The following is a 10,444-nucleotide window of genomic DNA, read 5'->3' as shown; positions in this document are numbered from 1 at the left end:
CAAACAAAGTGCTGAAGAGGCACAGCAGGGCAGACAACATCTGCGGAGGGGAATTAGCAGGCGACGTTTTAGGATGGGACCCTTCTTCAGACTCAGTTACAAATGCTGCCTGACCGAATATACAAACTGCAGATGATGGTTTAAATCGAGGATAGACACAAAATGATGGAGTAATTCAGCGGGACAGGCAGCATCCCTGGAGAGTGATGTTTCGAGACATTCTCTGGAGAATTATGTTTGGAGAGAATGGGTGATGTTTCGGGTCGAGACCCTTCTTCAGTCTGAAGCAGGGTCTTGACCCAAAACGTCTCCCATTCCTTCTCTCCAGAAATGATGCCTGTCCCGCTGATCACTTCAGCATTTTTGTGTCTGTCTTCAAATATATTATGTCATTGGGTTAATCGTATTTGTGACTCTAGAATAATATTTATTTTTCCTGCAGATTCTTGAGATCTCAGTCAGTTTTAAATGCTCTGTGATTCCTCATGAAAATCAAAGAGTTAACTTGCAAATGCTGAACATCTGAAATGAAGGAGGAATAAGGCAATAAACTCAACTTGACTTGGTTTGAAATGCAAAGACTCTCTCAGCCACAACTTCGGCATATTTATTCCAGGAGCCTCTCTGGAATTGTGGGGAAGCCTCTTATGAAAAATTATAACAACAGAGGATGACAGCTATGTCATATTTTTAATAGAACTATTGTGGTTTGCCTTTTGACCACTGTTCATGTTGTGTCTCATTTTAAGTGCATTTGTCACACCTTCAGTTACCTTCATCCAAGTAAGGGCCTGGATAGAGTGGATGTGGAGAGGATGTTTCCACAAGTGGGAGAGTCTGGGACCAGATGTGATAGCCTCAGAATTAAAGGACGTTCCTGGAATTTCTTTAGTCACAGGGTGGTGAATCTGTGGAATTCATTGCCACAGAAGGCTGTGGAGGTCAAGTCAATGGATATTCTTAAGACAGAGATCAATAGATTCTTGATTAGTATGAGTGTCATGAGTTATGGGGAGAAGGCAGAAGAATGGGGTTAAACGAGAGAGAGAGAAAACGAGAGAGAGAGAAAACGAGAGAGAGAGAGAAAACGAGAGAGAGAGAGAGAAAACGAGAGAGAGAAAACGAGAGAGAGAGAGAGAAAACGAGAGAGAGAGAAAACGAGAGAGAGAGAAAACGAGAGAGAGAGAAAACGAGAGAGAGAGAGAGAAAACGAGAGAGAGTGAGAAAACGAGAGAGAGAGAGAGAAAACGAGAGAGAGAGAGAAAACGAGAGAGAGAGAGAGAAAACGAGAGAGAGAGAGAAACGAGAGAGAGAGAGAGAAAACGAGAGAGAGAGAGAAAACGAGAGAGAGAGAGAGAGAAAACGAGAAAACACTGCCAGGGGCGGTTGTGGGGGCAGAAGCTAATGTGGCATTAAAGAGGATTTTAGATAGATACAGGGAATGGAGGGATCTAGATCACTTACAGGCAGAGTGATCAGTTTAACCTAGCATCAAGTTCAGCACGGTTATTATGAGCAAAGGGCCTGTTCCTGTGCTATATTGTTCCATGTTCAGTGTAAATAAGGGCTCACAATTGGGGATAATAAGATTGTGGATAAGTTGAAGGACAGAAAAAAAAAAGAATAAAAGGATCATCGTCATGTTGGCCTGGCCACAGGGATTAGCCCTCAGATATATTTTGTTTACATTAAGCAGAAAAAGTTTGCGATGAAAGCCTGATGATAAAGGAACTTTGTGAAGGACACAGAATATAGACTGGCTATTGTGTAGCAAGATGGTGCAGAAGGCGAGGACAACTAAAATTGTTCTTTTTGAAAAGAAAAGCATTTTATAAATGACGAGAAACTAACAAAAAGTGGAAAGAGGAACCTGAGTGAGTTTGCTTGTGAAATACAGAATGTAGGTAAGCAAGCAGCTGGGGAGGTCTGTGGATTTTATTGCGATGGGCTTCAAATCTTGGTATAATTGCACAAAGCTTTACTGAGACCACACATGTTTAACTGCATGCAGTTTTAATCTCTTGTCCATTGAAAGATATGATTGTGTTGTTGGCGACACAGTGTAGATTGATTCCTGAGAGAAAAGGGTGGCCCCGAGGAGAGGGACTGGGTAGTTTGGCTCTTCACTCACTGGGAATGAGAAGAAGAAATGATCTCTGTGAAAATTTTGAACAAATAGAATACAAAGAACTTTATAAGCAGGAAATTGTCTTAATGTATATGGTTCGGACAGATAAATTGTGAAATTGAAATTCCAGTTACTTTTAAATAAAAATTATGTTAAATGTTTTCCAGCCCTAAGGGATCTTCCAAGACAAGTTAATGACAGCTATTTCAAAGGCATTAAAACAGTACTATTGAGTCTCTGGGAATACATTGAAAGTAATTAGTTCTGAGGTGTTTAAAATGTTATTTTATAAAACTAAACCTTCAAAATGCATTTGGCTGTAATGGTGTACCTGGCCACATTCTCTAAACCGTGGACCAAATGGCTGGCTTTTTCATGGACAACATCAACATCTCACTACTGCAGTCTGAGAACCCCACCTGCTTTAAAAGAATCATCTGTAATACTGGTCACTCATGTTCAAGATGAAGTGCTTCGAGAGGTTGGTTATGATGCAAATCAACTCCCGCCTCAGTAATGACCTGGACCCACTTCAATATGCCTGTAGTCACAACAGATCAACAGTGGATGTGATCTTGCTGGCTCTCATTGCGCTGAACCAATTGGACAATAAAAGCACTTACATCAGGCTGTTGTTCATCGACTGCAGAACGGTGTTCAACACCATCATCCCTTCCAAACTCATCATCAGATTCTTGCTGACCATCAATATGGGGCACCTGAAGGCTGTGTGCTCAGCCTCCTGCTCTGTTTTTCATACCCATGAACGTGCAGCCAAATACAGCTCAAATGCCATCTTTACCCCACTGTTGTTGGACCAATAATGGGTAATCGATGACTACAGGAAGGAGATCAATAATCTGGTCGAGTGTTGCCAGAACAACAATCTCTCAGTGCTCAACAAGCTCTCTGTGTTATCAAGATCAAGGAACTTGTTGTTAACTTCAGTTAGAGAAAGCCAAGGAAACTTGCTCCGGTCCATCAAAACCATTTTAAACTCTACCTGTCCAAATGCTTCAATCTACTGATCAATTACAGTTAAACCTCATGGCTGCATTCAGTCAAAGCTGGATGGAAGTTGGGATGAACAGGAGCAGAGTGGTTACTAGAGTGGTCATAGTTCGCTTGGGCAGCTTACAACCTAGCAGAACAACAAGAGAGAGAGCTGGATAGAGCTCTTAAGGATAGCGGAGTGAGGGGGTATGGGGAGAAGGCAGGAACGGGGTACTGATTGAGAGTGATCAGCCATGATCGCATTGAATGGCGGTGCTAGCTCGAAGGGCTGAATGGCCTACTCCTGCACCTATTGTCTATTGTCTATTGTCTATTGAATGACTTTTCAATTATCTAATTTCGAGTAACCCTCTCTCTCCGTCCCTCCCCCACCCTAGTTATCCTGCTAGTTTCACTTTTAGTATCCCTCCGTTATCACCTCTTCCACAGCCAACAGTGGACCATTGTGGGCTCCACCTTTCCTTGGTCTACAGTGTTGGCTCTAATTTGTTTTGACCTTTCTCTCAGTCTGAAGTGTCTCCACCCCAAAAATCATCTATTCCTTTTTTTCAGTGATGCTGCCTGACCCGCTGAGTTACTCTAGTATTTTGTGTCTATTTTTGGTGTAAACCAGCATCTGAAGTTCCTTCCTACACTCCTAACAATCAGTTCAACGCTCTGCATTGCTGATCAGGAGAGATCAATTCAAATCTCTCAGCTGTGGTGTTTAAATTTAGTTTGAATTGTATAAACTGAATTGAAACGCCACAGCTGAGAAATTTTATTAATTGTATAAATGCTGGTATCAATAATGGTGGCCATCATATCATTAAAATCCCATCTGTGTTCCTGATGATAAGCAATACAAAGCAACAGTAATGTGGCTATCCTTGAAATGGCCTACAAAGCCATTCAGTTCAAGGCAAAATGCTGACCTTGCCTGAAATCCTGTGAATATATAATTGAAAAGTTACAAGCAGCTGCTGTAAGTTATTGCACAGAGGACCTGGAAGATATCCAAAGTATTGGATGTTACTGATAACCATACTACTCCTTCCATTTACATGCGTTTCCCATTAGATACCCCTATCTCAGCTACTCAATATTTCAACTCCAGCCTATTGTGGTCTGCACAGTCGACTCACCAATTTTAATAAATGTCAACAAGTGACCTGGATTGAACTGCACATTGAATTTTTGCCACAGTTTCTGCATCTTCCTGGCACTGTTTACGTGACCGGTGCCCCAAAATTAACCTACCCTTCTTAACAGTAGATCCCTCTGTGCCAATCCCTCTCATGATATTCCTGTCCTGAAACTGCACACAATGTGGAAGTGCCAGGATCCACCTTAAATATATTGAATGATCCAGCCTCCACCACCATTGAGGGAAGTGAATTTCAGAAATTCACTACCCTCAGAGAAGAGAATTCTACATATCTCAGTTTTTAAATGACTGGTCCCTTATTTTGTAGCTATGCCCACCGGTAAAAACATCTCAACATCTAACCTGTCAAGCCACCTCAGAATCATATGCTTAAATAAGATCATCCCTCATTCCTCTAAACCACTGTTAATAGGACAACCTTCTGATGCCAGGAATCTCCTTTGGTCTGGTGAATCTCCTTTGGACTGCCTCTAATTTGACAATATCCTTTTTTTAGGCCAGGGAATCAAAACTCTGCACAGAATTCCAGGCATGGCTTCATCAATACTCTGTACACAAAATCTTCCTTCACTTAAACTCCAACCCCTTTGCAATACAAGCACAAAAAGGGTTTTATTAAAGTTTGTTGGTTCTACAAAATTAGGGAGCATGAAGAAAGTAAGAATACCCGAGGACAGAACACGGTTAACTGAACAAAGGGGTGGTGGGTGTCATCCAATACACTGAAGTGTGAAATTGTTCATTTAGGATACAGAATAGTGAAATTATACTCTAAATGGTAATAAGAGTATAATTAGAGTATATACAAGGGTATAACATTATTAAAAGTTAATTGAGGTCAGGATAAATAAATCTGGGATACATATTTACAGATGGTAAAGGTTCCTGTTTTAGGCCACAGATTAAACTATAAAATGCCACAAAACATGAACTATCATTATGTATGCTCCATAACTTAATTCTTTAATCTGCAATCAATATCCTCCTACTGGATGGAACCCTAATTTATATACTCAGAAAAATCTCTGGTTTGAGCTGAATTTCCATTAAACGATCATCTGAAAACTGAACCGATGCTAACAACATGAATATAGGAAGCAGGGTGGCTTTCTTTGACCATTGATCCAATTTCAGGTGTAGATTGACAGCTGAATCTCCCGCAACTCTCATTTTAAATAACATATTATTACTGTGCAGAATGTGGGTTTGTGTGGCCGTGCTTCCCAAACACTCCCGCGGTGGTCATCTGTTAGAAAGGTAAATAAATCTGAATGATTGTGTTATCCAAAGAGCTCGAGCTTAGCAGCCCCCAAGTCACCAGTTCTTCCTTCATAATGTAGCAGGATTCTGGGTGCTATTATCAGTGAAGAGTTAAAATTGAAGCAGCATAATCAGACAGCAGCAGAACAGGTTTGAAAGATAATCAGATTGCCCTAGAAAGTATCAGATCCTATTTTAGGGAGAGGCACAGTACCCACCCCTCATCGTCCACTGAAAACTGATGCTGATAGATAAATAGATACCCAAGCCCATTGTTTACTGCCAGACATTTAAGGATGAAACTACACTCTCACATTTGCTGAAGTTTTACTCAAGAGATTCAACAGCAAGTCTTTGCTCGAGGTAAATCTTTTTTTTTTTAAACATGCAGTGAAAACCCTTGTATTGTTCTCCCTTGCCTTAATTACCAGGGTGAGTGCATTGCTCCCAAAATTGATGGGGATATTAATCACAAATCACTGTGGAGCAGCACCCAACACCGAGAAAGTTAATATTAATGGTCATCTGTGGTTGCTGGGCTGTAATGCTGCTTTACCAGTTCCTTGATGCTTTTCATGCCACCAAATAATAAAAATGGCAAAATCTTCCAGCTGATGTGAAATAAGGTTTTTTTAGCAATCTTGTATTGAGGTTAGATGTCAGTTAATAAATTTCATTATTATTAATTTATTCTTCCCTTCTAACATTATTATTATTTTAAAATGTAACTCTGTATGCAGACAGTGTTTACAATATTCCTCCTTTTGTCACTGGAGATCTCTTTGGTAACCAACTCAATTAACCAGCAAGGTCAGAGGGCACTCCAGATAGGCATTAATGTGAGTTTCAAAGACCATTTGCCAAAATCATTATTCCTAATGGGGTGAGTGCTCAAGTAAATTCCCAGTATCCATCAATGCATCCAGTGATTTTATTCGGATCTAATGCATTGAAGCTTCTGAACAGGGGGTACTCAGCCAAACCCAAGACATTTGTCACTAACCAGTTTAGAGCCAAAATTCGCTATTGTAATTGTATAAATAACCATAGGTGGTAACAAGTGTACTGAGTCAAAGAACAGAATATTCACCAATGCTAGTTACTTTTGGGAATACTACAATGATAAATGAATTCAGTCTATAGTGTATTTTGTCATTTTGTTGGATAAGCAACCAGCCATTGAGTGTTGGCACACAGAGTCTGCATCCTGATGGGCACTAAAGAAAGCAGACAGAAACAGGAGGCATCCATTGTAGCTTCAGACATTGTAGTGTGTTTTCAATACTGGTGATTAGCAAGTTATTAATTTTTTATAATCAAAAGAAATCTTTAAATGCAAGGATGTTCTATGTAAAGATATTTTATGGTGTCTTTACATTTTTGCAGATTTCTTTATATTATATTAAAAAAATCAAAATTTGGACTGCGATTTTCATTATTAATGCTGCATTTAATTGTTCATTATATTACAAGTAAAATTAGTTATAGAGCTGTACAACAGAGTAACAAGCCTTTCAAGCCACCTGATCAACACAATGTGCTGGAGTAACTCAGCGGGTCAGGCAGCATTTCTGGAAAAAAAGGCTAGGTGATGTTTCGGGTCGGGACCCTTCTTCAGATCTTCAAGTCACCTTGTCCATACTGACCAAATAGGCATATTAGGCTAGTTCCACATGCCTGCATTTGGCCCACAGCCCTCTAAACCCTTCCTAAGCATATAACCCTTCCTTAAGTCATCGTTGTACCCACTTCTATAGCTTCCACTGATGGCTCATTCCAAATTATCCTCTGAGTGAGAACGTTGCCCCTGAGGTCCCTCTTGAATCTCTCCCCTCTCAGCTTAAGCCTGTGCTCTCTAGATTTAGAATCCTCTACTCCGGGTGGGGGGACGTGAATTCAGGATTCACAGTTCATGAGGACAAATCCTTTTTGCTCCAATGAAGTCCCATAATGGAGTAATTTTAGCATTGGAACTTTTGAAAACTTTTCAAACCGAGTTGGTTTTAATGAGAGGATGTGTTCTCTATTACAGATAACAGCTACGGTGTAAATAAAGCACAATGGCCACTTGGTCTGTGCCAAAACTTGAAGTCAATCTTTTTGAAGATGGAGGGGGCAGTCCAGAGAGTCAGAATGATGATCATCTGAGGAGTCTAAAGGCACTCACCCAGAAACTGAGACTTGAAACCAGAAGGCCATCCTACCTGAGTGGAAAGCCACACTGGAAGGGAAAGACTGGAAAAGTACAGAGCGGTCAGATGACCAAGAGTCTGTGGTTACAAAGAAACCCAGTGAGGACCCCAGCAACCTCAAGAGAACACAAGAGCACCCAGTGAGAGTCCTGCCAAGGATAGCAACTTGACCTCAGTGAAATTTAATGGCTTTGAAAATATTGACCAGGCATTGACCTGGCTCAGAAAAGAATTGGTAAGTCTAAAACACATTCTTTCATTATTAAAAAGATACATTCTCCTTTTCTGTTCTTCTAGAAGTTATTCGTTAGTTAAAAATGGTTAATACTTGTACAAATTGCTATACTTTTTAAATAGGAAAATTTAAATCTTGGCAGTATTATATTTTACCTAAATTATCTGTTAGATCAGTTGTAAAGCAGGCTCGTGTCTTGAGCATAATGCTCATGCATTAATCCAGCTAAGGACTCAATCCCTTTAGATTGAAGTTCATTGTGCCTAACAGATAACATCAAAGGTGCTTATCCCATAGCATCACAAAAGGATGATGACCTGATAGAGCGTTACTGTATACACTCGTTCACCTCGAGATCAGGAGCTGGAACAACTACAGGAACAACTACAGGAATAAGTACATTTCTAACAGCTTGATACTGGCGATGACTAGTAGTTTAAAACACATATTTTATCAAAGATAGACACAAAATACTGGAGCAACTCAGCAGGACAGGCAGCATCTCTGGACAGAAGAATGGGTGACCTTTCGGGTCAAGACCCTTCTTCAGCCCCGCTGAGTTACTCAGCATTTTGTGTCTGTCTTCGGTTTAAGCCAGCATCTGCAGTTCCTTCCTATACAAACACTACTACAGGTCAGGACCCTTTTAGGGACAACTCCTGACACACTGAGTTCCTCCAGCAGTTTGGTTTTCACTCAAAATTTCAGCATCTGGAGTTTCTTGTTTCTAAGCCCCAAAATATGCCTGTTTACTGACAGGCACATATTGATGTGTTTTTGCTCATACTAATCCAGATTTTTAAAATTGATTAACACAGACAGAAATGCGTCTGCAAGACCAGCAGCTGGCAAGACAACTGATGCGGCTTCGCAACGACATCAACAAGCTGAAGATCGAGCAGACCTGCCACTTGCACCAGCGGATGCTTAATGATGCCACCTACGAGCTCGAGGAGCACGATGAACTGTCCGACGTGCTCTGCGACTTCCAGTGACCAATGCCTTCTCTCTGTCGGCACCTCTCAAACTCATCGGCGTGACTAAAATGAACATCAATACTAGACGGTTTTCTCTGTGTTAAAAGCACCAGGTGTTGTTTTTGTAACAGTTTCTCTTTCGAAATGACCAGCATTTTAGAACTGGGGTAGAGGAAGGCTGAATGGGTTCTTCAATCCCTTTACTCTTATTCCCCCTTTCCTCACCTTTCCTCTTCTGAAGTCAGCAATTTTTGGTGTGGTATCTCTCCATGGGTAACAGGGATGACCGCGGCAGTGTGGGTATCAGCAGGCAACACGGTTCAATCCCCTCCTTATGATCAAAGTGCAGATCAGAAACAGGAGGCCTGGAAAGATTATTCACTCTCTTTATCCATGGAATGATGCAGTAATCATGTCATCTCAGCTGAGATCACTTGATGAAAGAATATTCTTGGTCTTCAGAACTGAAGAAACTTCAGTGTGCATGTAATGTCAGAAGTCATAGAAAAGGAGTCTACTATCACTTATAATAAGAACATAGAAAATAGAACAGTAAAGCACAGGGACAGGCCCTTCGGCCCACAGTGTCTGTGCTTATCTAATCTGCCTGCACATGATCCACATCCCTTCATATCCTGCATATCCATGTGCGTATCTAAAAGCCTCTTAAATGCCACCATCATACCCACCACCACCCAGCAGTGCATTCCAGGCTCTGTCTAAACAAAAAAAATATTTTGCCCTGCACATCTCCTTTAACCTTGGCCCTCTCACCTTAAAGACTGGCCTCTAGTCTTTGACATTTCTACCCTGTGGAAAAAGGTTCAGACTGGCTATCCTATCTATGCCTCTCAATATATACTTCAATCGTCCCCAGAATTGTGTATTTGTGGAATCCATCCAGCAACAAGGAAGCCAGCAGGTAAGCCAATTAATGAATCCCGAAAATGGGTTTCCCAACTCCAGTAAAGCAAACTAGTGTAACAGAAAGCAAGCCAAAGAAATGACTGGATGAAAAGGTGGGAAAATGAGAAAAGTTTCACAGGGGTAAGATCATATAAGCCAGGGAGAAACTAATTTTAAGAATGGGATTCTTCAACAGCCAAAATGAAAAAATAATTTTGTAAAACAATTAGAATGTTTTCAAATCAATCCTGAGAGAACAGGTTATCCTTTTGACTGTCACCATTATTGCGGACTATTCGGGCTCTCTGCATTTTCTCTTCCAAGGATATAGCAGTTGCTATTGGAAATTTAGTGAAGCAAGTTAGGTGCCATTTTAGGTTCTCCCTGCCACCCCTGAATTTATTCTTGCTTCTAATAGCAGTCATTTAGGCCAGAATTAGTTCCAATGTTGCCAGCAGCCATTCAATACCTTACAAAAAGGCTATATAGCATCCATGAGCCTTAGCAGACAATTGGGCAATCTAAGTCCTATCCTCTCACCTAATGACAATCAGAACCTTTCACCGAGGGATTATGTTTATTGGA

The 10,444-nt window shown here is 40.8% G+C and overlaps 1 protein-coding gene across 1 annotated transcript in view; it reads left to right on the top strand.

Annotated features, from left to right (window-relative positions):
• Positions 1–10,179, top strand: part of LOC144593614 (protein FAM167A-like) — a 21,830-nt gene extending 11,651 nt beyond the window's left edge. The window contains 5 exon segments of the mRNA XM_078399456.1: positions 7,582–7,751; positions 7,754–7,879; positions 7,882–7,976; positions 8,795–8,960; positions 8,963–10,179. Coding sequence (XP_078255582.1) covers positions 7,610–7,751; positions 7,754–7,879; positions 7,882–7,976; positions 8,795–8,960; positions 8,963–9,057 — 624 coding nt within the window. The 5' untranslated portion in view covers positions 7,582–7,609 and the 3' untranslated portion in view covers positions 9,058–10,179.
• Positions 10,180–10,444: the final 265 nt, after the last annotated feature.

Source organism: Rhinoraja longicauda, chromosome 5 (assembly GCF_053455715.1).
Source record: "Rhinoraja longicauda isolate Sanriku21f chromosome 5, sRhiLon1.1, whole genome shotgun sequence".
Taxonomy (NCBI): domain Eukaryota; kingdom Metazoa; phylum Chordata; class Chondrichthyes; order Rajiformes; family Arhynchobatidae; genus Rhinoraja; species Rhinoraja longicauda.
The sequence above is the reverse complement of the archived record's forward strand: the minus strand, read 5'-3'. Positions and strand labels throughout refer to the sequence as shown.